Source organism: Typopeltis vanoorti, chromosome 7 (assembly GCF_054136105.1).
Source record: "Typopeltis vanoorti isolate ZY-2024b chromosome 7, IOZ_Tvanoo_1.0, whole genome shotgun sequence".
Taxonomy (NCBI): Eukaryota; Metazoa; Arthropoda; class Arachnida; order Uropygi; family Thelyphonidae; genus Typopeltis; species Typopeltis vanoorti.
In genome coordinates, this window is record NC_143555.1 from 114,389,479 (window position 1) to 114,410,423 (window position 20,945).

The window sequence follows — 20,945 nt, forward strand, 5'->3', positions numbered from 1 at the left end:
TGAGGGTTTGTGCAGTTTCAGTGAAGGATGGGTGCTGGTTATTTCTTGTCTGTTTTAGGTTGAAGCTGTAGATGACGGCCTTAGCGCAGATGAAGATGAAATTGCATGTTCCGTGTCTGTTTTTTTCTGTGTGGACTAAATTCCAGTAGTCTTCTTGGTTTTGTGCGTAGTTACAGGTGTTAGAGGCAGTATTCAGGGCATAGGTGATTATCACTTTGTTGGCGGGACAGGTTAGATATGTGTGTTCCAAGGTACCTGAAACGTCACAGAATAGACACAGATCCGTTTCTCTTAGCTGAAATTTGTAGAGCTTAGAAGGAGTTGGCAAGATGTTATGCCATAGTCTCCACTGTATGTCGGAATCTGGTTTGGCACACTTTGATTTATATAGCTGATTCCACTGAAAACTAAGTGGTATATGCAGCCTTGTAGATGAGAGTGTTAAGGATGAATACAAGAAGGGCGAGGATGGAGACACAGACATGAGGAAGTGGTATATTTTCTTGTAGTTGGAGGGAAGAATTGGAAGTGAGGCTTCAGATTGTACAAGATGAAATATCGGCCCCGAGCAGTTTCTAGAAGGAATACAGATTTCCTGAGGTGTAGAGATATCTGGATAGGCTTTTATAATGGAGGCTTGCAGCTGTTGATATTGTTTTTCAGTTTTTGTGTTCTTCATTGGTAGGCTTGTGAATGCTTTCCACTTTAGGGTGTGGGTTAGGAGGTCCCCTATGACTCTTATTCCTGCCCAGTTCCATGTAGGGAAAATAAAAGGCTGGCCAGTTGTGAGACTTGTGATGTTTCTGTAAGCACAGATGACTCTGTTGATCCTGTAAGTGTGTGATGAAGTCCTGTGTTTTTCCATCGCTGTAGAGCATCTTTGTAAAAATGAGGTAGTTTAGGAGGAGTTGGTGCAGGACTGGCCATTCGGAGGATTGTGGAAAGTGTAAGTCCTCTGGTGGATGATTTCGTGATGTAATCGAAGGTGGTTATATAAGTGTGATTGCATTGAAGTGTCTCGGGGAGAGGGATTATCCTGAAGGATCTAATCTTGTTTTCAAGGGAAATCAGGCCTTGCCCTCCCTTGCTGAGTGGCTTGCAGAGTTGAGGGTATGTTGTCCAGTGAGTTTTGTTCCAGAGGAAATGTTTGATCTCCTTTTGAATGTGGTAGAGAAATTCTTCAGGAGGTGTGAGTACTTTGAGGGATATGCCATAAGACACTCGCAGCCATCTGGTTAAATATTAGTACTCTTCCTCTAAGTGAAGACATGGAACGAACGCTGTTCCATTTACCTAGCACCTGTTTAAAACGATTGTGCAGCTGTGTCCAGTTCAGTGTGTTATATATTTTGGTGTTGCCAAGGTGCACACCTAAGTATCTTTGTCCTTCGCGTGACCAGGTACATTCGATCGGAGAATCATTTCTAGACTTCCATCTGCCTGACCACAAGCCCGTGGTTTTGGCAGAATTTAATTTGGCCCCTGAGGCTTGTGCATATAGTCTGTGTGCTTCCTCGGTTACTGTCATTTCTTCTTCATTTCGTACTATTACAGTGACGTCATCGGCATATGCTGATAAGGTAATTTTTTGATGTGGTTCTATTATTCTGGTTCGTTTGGAGATGATGGTGTCGTGTATTCTTTTTAAGAAGGGTTCTATGGCCAGTGTGTATAATTGACCAGAGAGGGGACATCCTTGCTTGATCCCTCGAGAGTATGACAAAGTGCGAGTGAGCCTGTTGTTGATTTTTAAACAGAAGTGTGCATCTCTGTAAAGCAATTGCACTGTTTCAATGATGAGAGGACCATAGCCAAATGCCTTTAGAACTTCATAAAGGTACTCGTGCTCTACCCTGTCGAAAGCCTTCTCCTGATCAAGGCTGACGAGTGCTAGGTTTTCATGTTGGCTGTTTGCGATGTGGATGAGATCTCTTATTAAATGGAGGTTATCATTTATTGATCTTCCTGGGACAGAGTACGTTTGATGTTGGCCAATAACTTAAGGCAGTGTTGGCTTTATTCGGTTTGCTATCTTTGGAAATGATTTTGCAATCGGTATTAATTAGGGAGATAGGACGCCAGTTTCGGATATCTGTGTGGTCTCCCTTCTTTGGTATCAATCGCGCTACTAAGGTCGTGACGGATTGTGGGAGGCCATTGCTGTAGGCTTCTTGTAGTGTTTTGAGGAGAATTGGTCCGAGTTGATTCCAGAAGACTTGGAAAAACTCTGACGTGAGGCCATCAAGGCCAGGAGATTTGTTCTTTGGCAAAGATGTGCATGCTGTTTTCAGTTCATCTAGCATGATTTTGTTTTCTAAGTGGTTCCGATTTGTTGCAGAGATTTTTTTGTTTCTTTCAGTATTTCGTGAATGGCATGATGGGATGTTCCTGCAGTGCTGTATGCATTCTTGTAGTATTGTAGGATTTCAGAGGTGATTTTACTTGGATCTTCTGTGATGCTGTCATCTTGAAGTCTGATAGCAGAGACGGAATTTGCTGCCTGACATTTTTTTTTCAAAGAGAAAAAATATTTTGTGGGGGCGTCTGAAAGATTTATTTGTGTATGCTGCGATCTAAGCAGGGCACCTTTTGCCGATAATTCTGCCTGTCTTTGCATCGCTTGAAAGGCAGAATGATGTTCAGGGCTTTCTTCTGGGAGATACTTGAGCTGTTCTTAAAGTTGTCGGATTCTAATGCTCCTCTGTTGATTTTTATGGTGACTGTAGATCTGCGTAAAGGATTTTATTCGTGATTTTAAGTGGGGCCACCATGTTTTCATTGGTTCTGTATCCACTTTCGAGTGAGTGAGGTTGGTTATTAAAGCCTGAGTGTTTATTATATACGCTGGATCTTTCAGGAGAGTATTGTTGAAGATCCAATAGGCACTTCCTGATTTGGATGCTTCCAAAGATAATGAAAGTTGCAGCTTGACGAAGCAATGATCTGAAATGTAGGAAGGGATGTGTGAGATGTTTCTAACTAGAGGCAAGGTGTGTTTGGAAATGTAGTATCTGTCCAGACGTGCTTGGTAGAGTGGCCTATTTGTAGCTGTGATGGCTGACCTCCATGTGTAGGATTTCTTATCAGGATGTTGATGCCGAAAGACGTCGATGAGTTCATTATCGTTTACCAGTGTTTGAAGTTTGTTTATTAATTGGCTACGATGTTCAGCACACTGAAGTCTGTCTTTTTCTTGGTCAAGAGTGCAATTAAAGTCTCCCGCCATTATGACATGTTCTTGGTCTATACTAGAAAGATGGTTTTGAACGAAATCCAGGATTTGTGATGCCAGGGCATCTTGCTGTGATATATAGATGTTGAACATATGCAGGGTATTATGGTTGGATGCTATTATGTGAGCATACAAGGCATATCTTGGCATATCAGCAATCACTTTTAATTTGTAGGGAGATCTATGATGTACACCTAAGCTAACTCGTGCTCCATGATGTTGTTGGGTTGCAGAGTGCTGTAAGTCATAAGGCCACTCTGCCCATCTCATGGAAAAATTGGATGAGGAGTTGATGTTTGTTTCTTGCAGAAGTATTAGGTCTATATGATATTTTTTACCTGGTCAAAGACTATTCTGTTGCGTAGAGCAGAAGCACATCCTCTTGCATTGAGAGAGAAAAGGCTTATAGACATTATGATTTATGAAAGTTTGATTGTAAGTTTAATCTAATATTGGTCCTGGTACTGTGTTTGTAGCCCATTAATTAGGTACTAGATTCGCTTACTCCTGTTAACTCCTGTTTAAAAGATATATATACATATATATATTTTTTTATTTAACTTGTTAAAATAAACATTACACGATAGGCAACAATGACTATTTACATATTATAAGTATATATTTACAGAGAAAGAAAACATTTTCCTTTCGGGTGTACAATAGAGAATGCAATAAATGAATATTCAAAATTAACAGTTCAGTTTCAGTCTGAGTTATCATTCAGATGAAGCACATTGTCGTCGTCAATCCAGAAGAGGGTACCAGTTGGATTCCACTCCTCTAGGAATTTCGCGACAGTTCTTGTTTCTTTGAAGTGCTCAAGTTCCAATAGAAGCCTGCTTTTTAGTTTCCGACGGAGGATGTGTATGAGGGTTTGTGCAGTTTCAGTGATGGATGGGTGCTGGTTACTTCTTGTCTGTTTTAGGTAAAAGCTGTAGACGACGGCCTTAGCGCAGATGAAGATGAAATTGCATGTTCTGTGTCTGTTTTCTTCTGTGTGGACTAAATTCCAGTAGTCTTCTTGGCTGTGTGTGTAGTTACAGGTGCTAGAGGCGGTATTCAGGGCATAGGTGATTATCACTTTGTTTTCAGGGCAGGTCAGATATGTGTGTTCCAAGGTGCCTGAAACGTCACAGAATGGACACAGATCCATTTCTCTTAGCTTAAATTTGTAGAGCTTTGAAGGAGTTGTCAAGATGTTATGCCATAGTCTCCACTGTATTTCGGAATCTGGTTTGGCACATTTTGATTTATATGGCAGATCCCACTGAAAACTGTGTGGTATATGCAGCCTTGTAGATGAGAGTGTTAAGGATGAATACAAGAAGGGCGAGGATGGAGACACAGACATGAGGAAGTGGTATATTTTCTTGTAGTTGGAGGGAAGAATTGGAAGTGAGGCTTCAGATTGTACAAGATGAAATATTGGCCCCGAGCAGTTTCTAGAAGGAATACGGATTTCCTGAGGTGTAGCGATATCTGGATAGGCATTTATAATGGAGGCTTGCAGCTGTTGATATTGCTTTTCAGTTTTTGGGTTATTCATTGGTAGGCTTGTGAATGCTTTCCACTTTAGGGTGTGGGTTAGGAGGTCTCCTATGACTCTTATTCCTGCCCAGTTCCATGTAGGGAAAAGAAAAGGCTGGCCAGTTGTGAGACTTGTGATGTTTTTGTTTGAAAATAGTGGTTCTGTAAGTACAGCTGACTCTGTTGATCCTGTGAGTGTGTGATGGAGTCCTGTGTTTTTCCATCACTGTAGAGCATCTTTGTAAAAATGAGGTAGTTTAGAAGGAGATGGTGCAGGACTGGCCATTCGGAGGATTGTGGAAAGTGTAAGTCCTCTGGTGGATGCTTTCGTGATGTAATCGAAGGTAGTTACATAAGTGTGATTGCATTGAAGTGTCTTTAGGAGAAGGATTATCCTGAAGGATCGAATCTTGTTTTCAAGGGAAATCAGGCCTTGACCTCCCTTGCTGAGTGGCTTGCAGAGTTGAGGGTATGTTGTCCAGTGAGTTTTGTTCCAGAGGAAACGTTTGATTTCCTTTTGAATGTGGTAGAGAAATTCTTCAGGAGGTGTGAGTACTTTGAGGGTATGCCATAAGACATTCGCAGCCATCTGGTTAACTATTAGTACTCTTCCTCTAAGTGAAGACATGGAACGAACGCTGTTCCATTTACCTAGCACCTGTTTAAAACGATTGTGCAGCTGTGTCCAGTTCAGTGTGTTATATATTTTGGTGTTGCCAAGGTGCACACCTAAGTATCTTTGTCCTTCGCGTGACCAGGTACATTCGATCGGAGAATCATTTCTAGACTTCCATCTGCCTGACCACAAGCTCGTGGTTTTGGCAGAATTTAATTTGGCCCCTGAGGCTTGTGCATATAGTATGTGTGCTTCCTCGGTTACTGTCATTTCTTCTTCATTTCGTACTATTACAGTGACGTCATCGGCATATGCTGATAAGGTAATTTTTTGATGTGGTTCTATTATTCTGGTTCGTTTGGAGATGATGGTGTCGTGTATTCTTTTTAAGAAGGGTTCTATGGCCAGTGTGTATAATTGACCAGAGAGGGGACATCCTTGCTTGATCCCTCGAGAGTATGACAAAGTGCGAGTGAGCCTGTTGTTGATTTTTAAACAGAAGTGTGCATCTCTGTAAAGCAATTGCACTGTTTCAATGATGAGAGGACCATAGCCAAATGCCTTTAGAACTTCATAAAGGTATTCGTGCTAGATATATAGATAGATAGATAGATAGATAGATAGATAGAGATAGAGATAGAGAGAGAGAGAGAGAGAGAGAGAGAGAGAGAGAGAGAGAGAGCGCTCAGGACTGTGAAATAATAACATAGCTATATACTCATATACCATAGATTCTGCTTGATGAGATAAACTTTGACTTTTTTGATAATATTAAACATCTAATGACAATAAAAGGGGTTAGGAAATATAAGATAAGGGCATAATAACTTAACTATTATTCCTAAATAATTCTCTACTTATGTAAGCTATTTCACTTCCTTAGCCCACTTAATATGATTTTTTATGAATATTATGAATATGAATATTATGTGAATATTATAGAGAAATACAGTTATATGAAACGACATGGGCATTCAACACTCAAGCAAAGTTAGGTAACTTTCTGGAATATTTATTCATACAGATAGTCTGATTAATGTCTCTGTTCTCCCCATCCAACCACCTTCTTTGAACGAATAACAGAATGAATTGTTCGACGAGTGTTTTTATCGCTCCACCCCAAACCCTAGACTGTTCTTTAAGGTTGTTTCGCCAAGCCAACTCTGCTAAAAGATCAACAAATCCAAATCCGACTTTGAAAGGATAAATTTTGAAAAAGGATAAAGAGAGAAAATTTTCGCCCTGTTTCTTATGTATATATATATATGAAAAGGTAAGCCGAAATTTGAAACGTTTTTTATCTTACCAGCTTACCGGCTTACCAGCCCGGAACTCGAGGGGGTTGGGCGCCGTAGGCGCCAGGGGGGGAGCCCCCTAGTATATATATATATATATATATATACACACATTTGTGTGTGTGTGTGTATACATGTGTGCGCACACGCGCACACACACACACACACACACACACACACACACACACACACACACACACACACACACACACACACACACACACACACACACACAAATGTATGTGTATATATATATATATATATATATAAGAAAGACATTTATAATTTCTGTTTCTTACCGAAGAAACAGAAATTATAAATGAACTCAGTTTTCTTAAAAAAACGTTTATTAACAATGGCTTCTCTCCAAAGAAGATTGACAAATTTCTTTCCCCCAGGCACTCAACTACTACTGAAGATCCCCCTCCCCCAAGAGCCTTCATCTCCTTGCCTTACATCAGCTCTCTTTCACCAAAACTGGCAAAGATTCTCAAGAAATTTAACTTCAAAACGTGCTACACTACGCTTCCAAAACTTCGTTCATTACTTTGCAAACATAAACAGAAACATCTTCCTACTCAGTTTCCAGGATCTACAAGATTTTGTGTGATTGCGGAAAGCCTTATTATGGACAGACTGCCAAATCCATCCTTCTACGTTTGGATGAACACCGTAGAGATATCTCCTATAACAGGACTAGAGCTTGCGCTCTCTCTAGCCACGTTCTTTTTTCTGCTAACTCAGACGAAGGCCGCCAGCACATTGTAAACTGGACTCAAACTACTAATATCCATGTGTGCTACGATGAACTCGAAAGAAAGATTGTTGAATCAAGAGAAATTTCTCTAGATTCCTCTCACATCAACAACAGCCTGAGTTACAATCTCTCGGACGCACACGTTGCTTCTGTTCAGTACTGGCGCACTCGCGACAGCGCGTAGTATTCGTTTGTATGGAACTCATACTATGGAACGCACACATGGATATTAGTAGTTTGAGTCCAGTTTACAATGTGCTGGCGGCCTTCGTCTGAGTTAGAATAAAAAACATTCGTTTGTATGGAACTCTTTATATATATATATATATACACACACACATATTCTTGTTTTACTGACCTCAAAGTCCCTGTTGATAGCACTGTTAATAGTTAACAGCACTTTAACAAACCTTGCGGCGATCAAATACCTCAAGCTTTACGATCATCTACCATCAGTGCTTTGAACACTGATCACCATACCATCCTTCTATCGGACGATGACATTCTTTAATTCTTCCAAAACAAAATTTTGTCTTTTTCTCACAAAAAAAGATCTCAGGTCTTCCCTCGCCCCCCTCTTTATCTTTAATAATGCTAAGCTAACAGTCAAGAATAGATCTTCCTTCTGGGACTGATGATTACTCTAAGCTTTTCCTGGATAAAGATTACTTCTATAGTTAACTTGGCATCCTTTTTCTGTCAAGATTACTTTTCCTTTGTCTGGCTTCTTACTCTATACAAATCACAAGACCGCACAGCCTAGGAATACTTCTCTAATATTTTTGATGGTGAAACTAAGCTGAAGTTCCCTATAATTTCTTGTTAAATAATTTTTTCAGTCATTCGTAAATCAAGGAAGGTACACGAATAGCTGTCAAAATTTTTTTTTTTGTTACTGTTATTGTACTTCTTATTCTTATTATTATTATTATTATTATGTGGTTTAAGTCAACAGAGAGTAAAATTTTGTCGGCTAAGTCCGAAATTGCCAGTCCATTCTCGTTTGTTCAGTACCTTATAGAGACCCACTAACGGGGTGGACTACATGAAGGTGAGGACTGGACATTCGGTAAGAAGCCCAGTCAGTTCTCCGCATTTCTGAAAGGCAATGTTAAGGTCTCCTCCCAGTTATTTGACTTTGATCCTTAAGCGACCCCTTGACCCTTAAGCTTTTCAAAACACTACAATTATATAGGATAAATGGAGCATTGTACAGAGTAATACATAGTCGATATTTAAGATGTTAGCAGTTGGAATTAAAGGAAATACAGCAAGTTTGTTTGATGTAAAATCAGGGATAAGACAAGGATGCACGCTGTCTCCACTTATATATACATAGTCTACATATACTCCAAATATAGACACAGTCTATATTTAAGATGTCAGCCGTTGGAATTGAAGGAAATACAGCAAGAAAGTTTGAAGTAAAATCAGGGAGAAAACAAGGATGAACGTTGTCTCCACTCTTACTTATCATCTATATAGAACACATTATGAAAGAAAGTGGCATTAGGCTGATATTAGAATTGGTGATGTCAAACTTAGCTCTTTGCTTTATGCAAATGGTGTTGTACTTCTAAATACATCTAGTGCAGGTCTCCATGATTCTTTAACTAAGTTGAATAACAGCTGTAACAAATTTGGTATGAAAATCAGCAATAAAAAGACCAAAATTATGAAAATAGGCAGAAACATTGAACATCAACTGCATTCTGAATGGAGATCCTATAGAACAAGTGAAATACTTCAGCTATTTAGGCACAGTTTTTAGTCAAAATAGCATTCTGGATTAAATCTGGAAATAGACAACAGAATAAGCAAAGGTGGTATAGTGGGCAGTCAGTTGAATAAATTTATATGGAATAAGAACGAAACTAGCTAAAACACCAAATTAGCAGTATATACAAGACAGTGTTCAAATAAATTTTAGGTTATGAATCTGAGAGTTGGGCGAGAAACAAAGCACTTGATTAAAGACTAGAGACTACAGAGAGTTCTGAGGGTTCTGAGAAAAATTAGGTGAGAGAACACATGGCATCAATGGAAGAATCATATTAAAATGAAGATATTATAAGTAACTTGACATTGTTAACATTCAATAATGTATAAGAAGAGCTAATCTAAGGTGGTATGGCTACTTAAATAGAATAGGCGAAGAAAGGTTAGCAGAATAAGTGTTTGATGCCAAGATGGCAGGAAACAGACCCAGAGGAAGACCAAAGTCTCGGTGGATTGATTCAGTCAGAAGTGATTCACTCTTAGAAGCACGAAATGTTAAATATCACAATATTGGAATGCTGACAAGTAATAGACTAATTTGGAGGAAAAGTATAGATAGGAGGTTAATAATAATGTAAACTTAATCATGAAGCGCTATCATAGTAGCCTAAACACCCCTTGAGGGTACAGTTCAGGAAATTGATTATATTATTATTATTATTATTATTATTTATGTTATATATTCTGTCCTTCATCCTTTTTATATGATTTTCCCGTTCTTTTTTCCGTTTTTGGATCCAGTCATTTATTGGCCACATTTTACAATTTTCTCTGCTTTGTTAGTTTCTCTGATTTTGTCTAATATGGTTACACCTTCAGTCTTTCTTAATGTTTTTCATCTTAGTGGATTCATTAATTTTGTCTAATTTCAGTAGTTATTGTACTTGTTTTTACTGCATATGTTAGTACTAGTCTGACTACTTCTCCGTAGATTCTTATTTTTGGTTTCTGTGCTTCTATTTTTATTCTTCGAAGCTGTTGAGACATCCAGATATTCCAATAGCTTTGTTTATGTATGTACTTCATTTTGTGATGCTGTAATTGTTTATTTCTATTCCTAAATATTTTATCTTGCTAACATGTTCAATTGATATCTTCGTATCAAATTTAATAAAATTTTGGTGTTTAGGATGGTTAGTAAATATGTCGCGGAGTTTCAAATGAATCTTTTCAACGACACAGTAGGCAAAACAAACTTATTAGCTATACATATACGAAAAAAGACACTGGGTTCAATTGTGAATTATTAATAAATTGTGGTATCACTATACAAGAAGGCAATTATGAAATGCACCGATTTAAGATAATCGACAATTACTTTTTTTTTTTTTTTTTTACTTGATGGCCTACGAACACTTGCCATCCAATTTTGTTTTGATTAATTTTGCATTATAAGTTGTCCAATTGAAACTAACATTGAAACAATTTGACGAATTTTAACAGAGAACCTTATAAGTACTAGATTTCATTAAATTCCATCTAGCCAGTTAAGAATTACAGTATCGGTCGAGTCATTTTGTCAAATTTTATTTCAATGGAATCAATAAAATTATTCGATTAAAATCAAAATTGAATTACATATATAGACATATTCTTGTGTAACAGACAGACAACACAAATGCTCTGAAAATGTGAAAAGCGATAGCACATGTTTTCTCCAAACTTTTCCATGGCACGTGTCCAGTGATGGGCAATTAGGCTTAGAGGTCAGCCGTGGATATAGAGTGTGGTCACTAATTAACTTCTAGGCCTAAAGAAGTTGATTGTTGATTACTTACTCCTCCATTATTTTGGAGAGGACTCGGGTGATGTTTGGTTCTCGCTCATGAACTATTGTAAACCTATAGTACATTAGTACCATGACTAGGCTAAAGATATCGTATTCTATTTTTTTATAATTTTTATTTATATTTCTTATCTAAAGGCAATCACAAAAATCCATGCCCACCGAGGGATTCGAACCCGCGACCTGCTGGTTGGAGAGCAGATGCGCTAATCACTTCATGAGTCTTTTTTCTGAAAAAGCACATGAAGTTGCACATTATTTCTAGTATGGTAAGAGGCGATTTACCCTAGTTATTAATGCAGAAACCGGAGGAAAAGAATGATGCCAGGAGGTTAGCTTTATCTTTAGGTGGTGTGACAGTGGTGCCATCTGAATGAGAGTGGTGGAAACGAATAGATATTGCCTCCAATGACTTTTTGCAAGGGAAGGCAGAACTTTCACTTGGACAGAAGGCGAGTGAAAGTTGTACCTTCACTTGTGAAAGGTCATCGTTCAAGAAAAATATTCAGAATACCGCATATGGCTTGCAACAGGAACCCTTGCTTCCTACTATAGGCCTTTATGAAGTCAGATTTAGATTTCCTGACAGATAATTTGTTTTGTTTATTGTGTGCTTTAGCATAGGCCCAGTATGAAGCTAGAGTTCCTGTTGCAAGCCATGCAGTATTCTGAATATTTTTCTTCGACTGCTTTGGTATACCTTTCGTCATAGCTCATAAAGCTGCGGGAAGTTTGGATTAACTGGAGAATGAAGGCCTTTGTGCAGGTAAGAATAATTTTTGTAACTCGTGCAGGGGATATGTTGGGATAAAAAGAATGGAAGCAGTAATGTGATCATAGAAAGAAAGAGTAGAAATCCTGGTCGGGGATTTGTAGTGCCAAAGGACAAGAAGTTGAAGAGGCTGGAGCAAGGGCTTTCTGTGAGAGAGGAAAGTTGTATACAATATTATGAGAGGAGAAGATAGAAAACTGGCTAATAAAAGATCTCTACATTCTCCCAAAGGTATTGGGAAAGTGTAGAGAGTTATCAGATATTCAGGTTAGTAGATGCACGATTTACGTTAGGTCTTTGCTTATTGCAAATAATACCCCATGTCATCTAGATACTGGTCAGTAGTGTTGGAAAAGAGAAGCCACTCGGAGTTGTGAAGATTAGGGTCACTTAGGAAAAATGATTTTACTACCTGGATAGCTGGATAGTAGAAAGCCTAACTTCAGGAATAAGAAGGTAAGGAGGTCAGAGTTGTTTTCGGAATTTGGAGAGTGATCAATATAGCGGATGAATGTAATTAATGGGACAAGTAAACTTTAGGAGGTAGCGGGAATGCTCTTTGGATATGTCAGAGCCCCCATTTTTGTGTAAACTGGTTACATCGACGGAATAGGAGGCAGAATATTGACAAGGATAGGTGCTGTATAATGGGCATTGCCCGCCTATTAGTGACCGAAATTGTGTGTGTGTGTGTGTGTGTGTGTGTGTGTGTGTGTGTGTGTGTGTGTGTGTGTGTGTGTGTGTGTGTGTGTGTGTGTGTGTGTGTGTGTGTGTGTGTGTGTGTGTGTGTGTGTGTGTGTGTGTGTGTGTGTGTGTGAAAGAACGCACTTAATGTTTCATGATTTGTAAAAGCAGATATATCTGGAGACACATGTTGATGACCACTGCAGTTTTGAGGTGATAACTTTAATTTGAGAAATATTTAAAATGGTAATAAAAAGATAGAAAAAGTAAAAGGTACAAGAGTTAATTACCTCATGCCTGATGTAATAAGATCATAAAATGAATGACAAAATGAACTTCAGTAACTCACGGTTGAAACACTGGAATACAGCAAGTAAAGTGAAAGGAAAGAACACATGAAAAATAAATTTGCTCAGTAAGAAATACTTTAAAGCAAAAAACACTAAAATTGCACAAGTAATACAAGGAAATGAGACAAGAAAACATGAGTTTAAAATACACAATTAAGAAACTGCAGATAATCACAAAAATCATTTCTTCAACTTCTTTTATTTTATAGAATTTTTCATAGAATACTGTTCTCACATTTGGGGATGTGCACCAAAAACCTCAATAAGAATGCTTGATGTATCCGGATAGGACAAATCTCTCTCTCTCTCTCTCTCTCTGTGTGTGTGTGTGTGTGTGTGTGTGTGTGTGTGTGTGTGTGTGTGTGTGTGTGTGTGTGTGTGTGTGTGTGTGTGTGTGTGTGTGTGTGTGTGTGTGTGTGTGTGTAGAAAGTCAACAAAGCAACAATTTTTATGCGTCTGTGTAAAGAAATAAAAATAAAATTCTGAAAAAAAAAATATATAAATGCTAACGTTGTGCATCGATAGAGATTAACAGTTATCGAAAAAATCGATATATTTTTAATTATTTGTCTTGTCATGTTATTCATTGTTTATTTAGTTAATTATTTTATTGACAGACACAAGAGAAACAGGGTTTGTTAATGCCATCACAGCTGCTGGTGTGACATATGAAGTAACGCAAGAATGTAGTTCTGGACACCTATCAGACTGTTCGTGCGACAGAAGAATTCCAACTGACAATCCAGACAGTACCGAATCCAGATGGGAATGGGGAGGTTGCAGTGACAATATCAACTTTGGATATCGGAAATCAAAAGAATTCATGGATGATCATTTCCGGAGAAGAAGTGACGTTAAGACGCTCCTTTTGACCCATAATTATGAAGCCGGACGTCTGGTGAGTAAACTAAGTCAGTTCGCATTATAATATACTCAGGATGGAAAATTATGAGGTGGTCAGTAGCATAGCATAGCATTGTACTATTAAAAGAAATTATGGCAAACATTCATCATTATTTTATACTAAGCAGGAAAAACAAATTTTAGTAATTTTAAAACAGAACTTTCAGAACCTGCCAACACATCCAACAAAAGTCATATTAATGACAACGTATTACTGACAAGATTCATTTATTCTTCTTGAACCCATATGCAGGGGATGGATAGAATCCCGTTATTAGGGGTCATATCAAATTAATGCAGTCATCATGTCTCTCATCTGCTCAATACCTTAAGGGCAAGTATTTATGCCTGTAACCGAGTGGACTAAATGTTACATAATTCAGGAATTTTGCTTTAGCAACTAATGTTTCAGGTCACTTCAGTCCTCCAATAAGCGGGTAGTAGTAGCATCATCATCATCATCATCAGGGGATGAACTTCATATACTACCGAAGTACATTCACAGACATCTATGTACACAGTGAGATTTGAACCCGCAGCCTGTCGGTTGGTGCGTGTGGGTACATTATCTGCTTGACCAACCAGGATGGGAGATTTCCACGTAGACAGTATCTACGTTTGTATGTTAGTGAACAATAATTGTGACTTCAAACAGGATAGAGACGAGAGTGGAAGTAAGACTGGCAGGAAATAATATTTTTGGAAACCGTTGCTAGTCATATACCTGTGGTATATATCACAGAATCGTATGATAAACAGAAAAGATCAAATCAACTTCGAGCATTTAGCTGGAATCAGCTGAAGATGGTTGATAGGATCGTCAAGCTTAATACATATATTACAAATATGTAAAATGGCTACGCATTACACTAAGTACTGAGAAGAAAATGTATTTGAATACGCCATGTATTACACACTGTTTTGAATGGGGGAGGTTATAGCAGAAGACACCCATCAAAAGTAGTACACTGTTCAGCAAACACAAGAAACTACGGCTAAGTGGAAGAAGGAACTTTAACAAAGGCATTAGGAAATTGAAGAAAGTTCGCATGGAGTGATGAATCCGTTTCCTGCTATTTCATGCAAACATGGAGGAACAATTATATATAGAAAATAACACAAAGCAATATAGAGCCTCAGTAGCTCAGGTGGTATAGAGGAAGCCCTTTGGTGGAAAGACCTGGGTTCGATTCCCGTCTATGACGTGAGGAACCTGGTCTTTTTCGACTAAAGGTGAGTTAGCCGGTCTCATACGGAGGTAGAGTGTTTTTTTCTCCCGGAAACTCGAGGTTTTTCATCCCTCAGAACAGGCAAGCCGACTCCGTGAACACAGATGGATCTACAATCAAAAAACACATACTTAGAAGTCTGTCTTTGGAGGGCACAACCTCAACCGATCCTAAGGGACGGATGAGGAAAATTGGGGTAATCCCACACGAGAACAACAACACGAAGCCAATAGATTTCACATATTATGATACTGGAAGGTGAACGCACGTTCTCCTGGCACTCCTTCGTTTTCCTGATACCAACAGAGTAACGGCTTAATGGTCAGACCTACTTAAACATACTTGCTACAAAGTACACCTTATTCAAGTCGATTATATACGGCATATGATGGACACTCCGAATGAGGGCAAATAAAATAAGATTCCATGTTATAGGGCATTTGTAGTTCAAGAATATGATAACTTTTAATAGATTAACATCCCGTCCTCATTACTGATCTCAATGCTTTTGAAAGAGTATTTCTGTAATCTTTTAAAATCGAGTCCAGTGTACTGAGGTTGCTCTGAAGGCTCACATAGTCCAAAATGTTTCTTTAAATTAATTATACCATGGAAGGTTGTAAATGTGCACTACAAGCACACTTTTTTTTTATTTTGTTTTTATCGTGGACTGGTTAAGTAGGATAATCTGTCAATCCTGCTGTAGAGACCAAACATGGTACTTTTTAAAAACTTCTGGCAATAAGCAGGGTGTTATAGTTTCGCACCAGGCGATGAATTAATTTACCGCCTAAAAACATTAACAAATATCCATATCCACAGTGGGATTCAAAGCCAGAGCATGCGGGTTAAAGAGTGTTTATTAATTACCATTAGTACCGAGGATGAAATAAGGATTCGATAATTCTGAAATTCTGTTCGAGATACCAAACATGGAATTTTTACTTAAATATAAAGAACCAATAAGCTTCATTTCGGCGATATAAACATTATTTAAATTAAGGGGATATTAAATCCCACATTGTTTAAAACCGAATAAGAAACTCAAAGATTGGAATCAGAGAGTTTCATGCCGACTATATAAACAATAAAAATATCGGCGATTACTAGCGTGAGCTAATGCAAGTAGTCCTAGTACGTAGTACAATACCGGGCAACTCGCAGCAAAGGTGGTAAAGTTCTGATCGCTATTCTTGGTATTTTCCATAATGTAAAAACACATTTCCTAGGAAATGTATGCTGTTATTACATTATGGCAGGAGGTCACTACCCAGACCGGTTTCAGCCTTTTTTGAGGCTTCATCAGTGAGTAGCTAGACTAAATTAATACCAAAGGGTATAGCGAAAGGAACTCATATACTCTGCTATACGAGTTGCCAAACAGGTGCACCCATTAAGTTACTTAAATATAAAGAGCCAATAGGCTTCATTTCGGCGATATAAACATTATTTAAATTAAGGGGATATTAAATTCCAGATTGTTTTAAAACCGAATAAGAAACTCAAAGATTGGAATCAGAGAGTTTCATGCCGAATATAGTAAACTATAAAAATATCGGCGATTACTATATTCGGAATGAAACTCTTTGATTCCGATATTTGAGTTTCTTATTCGGTTTTAAAACAATGTGGGATTTACAGCAACAGCAACAGCATTGTAATTGTTTTTGTAGCTTCACGAGCAAAGCAGATTGGTTTCAAGGTTAGTGCCATCACTGTGGACGGTATTAATAAACAAGCAGAATGGCAACTTTATTGAGGTCTTTTCAGTGGGAGCCAGGCCCAAGTGGAGATACCAGGCAGAAGCATTAGCAAGGGCATCTCCTCCTATAGGATCTGCCAAACGGTGTGCCACCTTTTTATTAAATTACTCTGGATTTAGAGAAAGATGTTGAAAGTTTATTTTTCACTTGGTCAGACTATAATAAATTTAGTTTAATCCTTTATCAAATTTATAAAAAGGTGGCACACCGTTTGGCAGCTCCTATAGGAGGAGATGACCTTGCTAATGCTTCTGCCTGCTGGCTCCCACTGAAGAGACCTCAATAAAAGTCGAAACTAGTCTGGGTGGTGGCCCTTCCCTTAATGCAGAACATTATACATATCCGCAAAGAGATGTGTTTTGCATTATGGGAGATACTGAGATATTAGTGTTGGTAGCTTGCTCCACCTTTGCAAGGAGTTGCCCAGTGTTGTACCACTTTACCCCAGTCCTGAAGATACTTTCAGGCGCAAACTTTGTTTGCACACACTTGGATAAAGGATTAAACTAAATTTATTATAGTCTGACCAAGTGAAAAATAAACTTTCAATATCAAACAAAATCTGGAACTCAAAAATCAGAAAAAATTGTAAAAAGGATAACAGATGGGCAAAGAAAGTAAAGAAGTTGATAACAAAGCGAAACAGAAATAGAGGAAGACCAATGAAAAGATGGCTGGATGGTATTTGAAAATTGAGGCAATACAAGCATTTACGCTTATTAGTGAAAAGAAGAAGAGACTGCATTCCTCTTGAACATTTTCCACCACCGTTCTTTTACTTTTTTGGTTCATTTAGCATTCTTTCAATATAATGAAAACTTTGTATAGACATCTAGATTAGGATGTCTATACAAAGGGAGACTTTCTGTTATGTTCTTTATGTAGTGGGAAGTATGTATTCCTGCAAACTTTCGCAACATTTGGAAGTCATTTCCTTTAGTCGCATATATACAAAATTTGGGGGAGAAGAATGTTTTCAGTACGTCAGTCTTATCTTTCAGTGATATAGCAATGGTGCCAGCTCGAAGTGAGCGAGATAGAACATCAACAGCAGAAGTCGCAGCAAAATAGCCTTGGAATGGGAAGCAGGCTCGCCTACCGTTTGAACAGGAAGCGAAGCAAATTTTCTTATTATTACCTTTTCAAAGTCAGTTTTGGATTTGTTGATTTTTTTTAAAGATTTGTTTCAAGTTGTAGTATAGGATGAGTATGAGCTGTGCGTTTTGACTTTGAGCAGCCTGGAATAATATTTCAAATGTTTATTTTAGACGGCTTTACCACACACATTAGAGAACTCTAAGACTTCGATAGTGTTCGGAATAATGACCCGGTTATTTATTTGGACATGGAGAGTGGAAACGACAATGAAAATGATTAGAGTGTGAAAGAGGTTTAATAAAAAATGAAACGTGTACCAGGTTATGACCACCTGGTTTGCTTTCCTGTTGGTGAATTTCCAACAGGAAAGCAAACAAGCATCCGCATTTTATTTTGAAGGAGAGCTGATGAAGAAAAGGTGAAGTATTAGGAGGATGGTGAGGAACATTTCATATTTTGGTGGGTAGATGGACAATTTGTATTAGATCATCCCTAAGGGCGAATACTTTGACATTTCTTTTAGCTTGATCAGCTGCGTTAGAGAAGGGAAGCCAATTTGGATTATGAACATTGAAATAGCCACAAAGATGATGTTACCCTTTGGGTATATACAGATAACCAAGCTTTCTACATTACTAATAAAACCAGTCAGAGTGATTATCAGAAGACATCGGTAAAAAAGTAAATGCATACAACAAATGTGGCAAGGGAAGATCATAAAGAGGAGCATCATACGTTTGCCTCCTAACATGTCGTATCACATATGCCATGGCATATCGAATAGTTGAGGGAGACTTAACTGGTCAGGTTACACAGTTGATGTTCCCTGAGAATACCAGGTCTCGTTTAGATGCCTGTAAGTGATGGTGATAATCATTTATGTTTGTGTTAAGGGCCACAGATGTTGATGAAGTGGACGATGATTTTTTTTTTTTTTGTAGTTTCTGTGTGGAAGTCCTTCCATGGTTGCTGATATCAGAAAAATAATCACAGTGTAGGAACATGAAGTGTGGTGATGACATTTAGTGAATATGTCACTCACACAGAGAGTACCCAGTACTATCCATGTGTGATTTCACAGCGTCTCTCACATACCGCTATACTTGGACTTCCTCCAAGCACGATCTGACAGAGTAAATAGCAGCGGAATTATTCGCTACTCAGTTCGGACACCTGATGAATTATCAAAAGATTCGGCCGTATACTATCTAACGGCCGGCCTACGCAACTGCTTACTGCTGTAGCCCGGAATGTAAGAAGAAATGACTCTTATCAAGGTGATTAGCGTATTCTTGAAGGGAATCACCCACACTACATGGTGTAAGAAAATGGGAAAGGAAATGGAGACTAAACATGACAAACTCATTTCAGCCTTCCAATTAGCACGATATTATTGTTTCACCGGACTATGAAAATCACCTACCATTAGAGTACTAGTATATATTTCTTCAACTTGGAAAGTAACGAGTTGGAGGGAAATGTGGCAATACTTGTCTGGTGTGCCATGGTCTCGTTGGTGAAAGTAGACTATACACGCACCAATGGAGGTTAGAGCTGTCTTTGTGGAGAGAGGCTATGTGTTACGCGTCACTGTCCTATTAGTGGTCCAATACTGTTATTGGTTCTACTGTTGCCAGTGGATTAAATATATACCTTAGCATTAGCCTAAGGAACACACAACAACAACAATAACAATAATAATGAGATGTTTGCAGACAGTTACAGAAAGATGTATTTAGCAGCAGCATATTTAATGTGCTTTAATATCATTAGTATCGTAGGCAGGTTAAAAGTTAAATACAATAATTCACAACTCTGCTGAAGACAGTAAATGTGGAACATTTACAAGCCACAAAAAAGTCCTATTATAGAGAAAAGAGGGAAAAAAGGTTACTATTTATCATTTCAAATCATATTGATAATGAAATGATCAAAAAGAAGAAAAACAAGGTTCTTGTCATGCAATCTTGAAAGTAGAGCTAGCTGTTCTGGGTTTTAAGTAATATGTCAAATGAGTAATATGATTAACGAGCTCTTATTTTCATATAATATTCGAAATTGTTTGAAATGTTATGTTTGAAGGTGAATTTTTTGAAGTTTTAGTTGTCAATATTTCCGTTAATTTCATGAGCTATCATGATATATTTGACAATTTTGCATTATTCAAAGAAGTCTTTCCAGTAGTGATGCTTCTAAAAATGTTCGGGTTGTTTTGAATTAAGACGGAACAGACTAGGGTTAGGAGGTCAGTGTATTATGTCTGTTAATTATATGTAATATTCTGGCCAGATTGTCCATACTGCCGCATGAAACACTCGAGTTTCCGGGAATATAACTTTCAATCTCCGCATGCGACCAGTTAACTTTCTTGCAGGTCCAAAATGCCCCTAAAAATGTCCAGGTTTCGAAGTCGGGTCTTTCCACTCGAGGATATCGGCATTACTGACAAGAGTGTCAAAGGTTTTGCCGCATTTATAGCATGTGTTTGGCTTATGTACGCTTGATAAATATTTTTCCCCTAATATTACTACTAGAATCAATCTCATCGTAACCAATTTCAATCGATTCAACAAGCTATAACAGAGATCCTGAATCTCATTCGATCCAGCCACTGCGGAATTATTAATACAAGTAGAATTGTTTCGTCAGTTTTTTAAAAAGTTCCAATTGAAACTCTAATTAAACAACATGAAAATCAAATCTTCCTGTATGCATTCTGAATACCAAATTTTATTTAATATAATCGAGACAGAGAGAGTGCAATAAGGAATTTCAATACGTTTGTAGGCTTGTGCCCCTGAAAATACTCCGAATGAAATAAAAATAAGGATGGCTTCATAAACTTCTTACAGATGTATGGACAAAACGAAGCTAATAGCTCCCCCATTTTGTGAAAATAATAGTAATAACAATAATACATTTACGCTAATACATATTTTAGAGAGTCTGTTTAGTTAATTAAAATCACAGATGGTATCAACAAATTATGAATTTGAGACTAAGCATCTGCAATTCAGGAACGATTTGCCGTTGCAAAAACAAACAAACAAATCAGAGGATTAGTCTATCAAAATTTTAGGAAATGATTTGAGAACGGATGGATTGTTTGGACATATGAAACTGATAGTATACTAATTCCTCTCTGAATGGATAT

General features: G+C 38.0%; 1 protein-coding gene across 1 annotated transcript in view; it reads left to right on the forward strand.

Moving 5' to 3' along the window:
- The window catches only part of Wnt6 (Wnt oncogene analog 6), a 58,298-nt gene that overhangs the window by 29,596 nt on the left and 7,757 nt on the right, over nucleotides 1-20,945 (forward strand). The window contains exon 3 of the mRNA XM_090396088.1: nucleotides 13,416-13,696. Coding sequence (XP_090252214.1) covers nucleotides 13,416-13,696 — 281 coding nt within the window. The remainder of the gene's footprint in view (nucleotides 1-13,415; nucleotides 13,697-20,945) is intronic.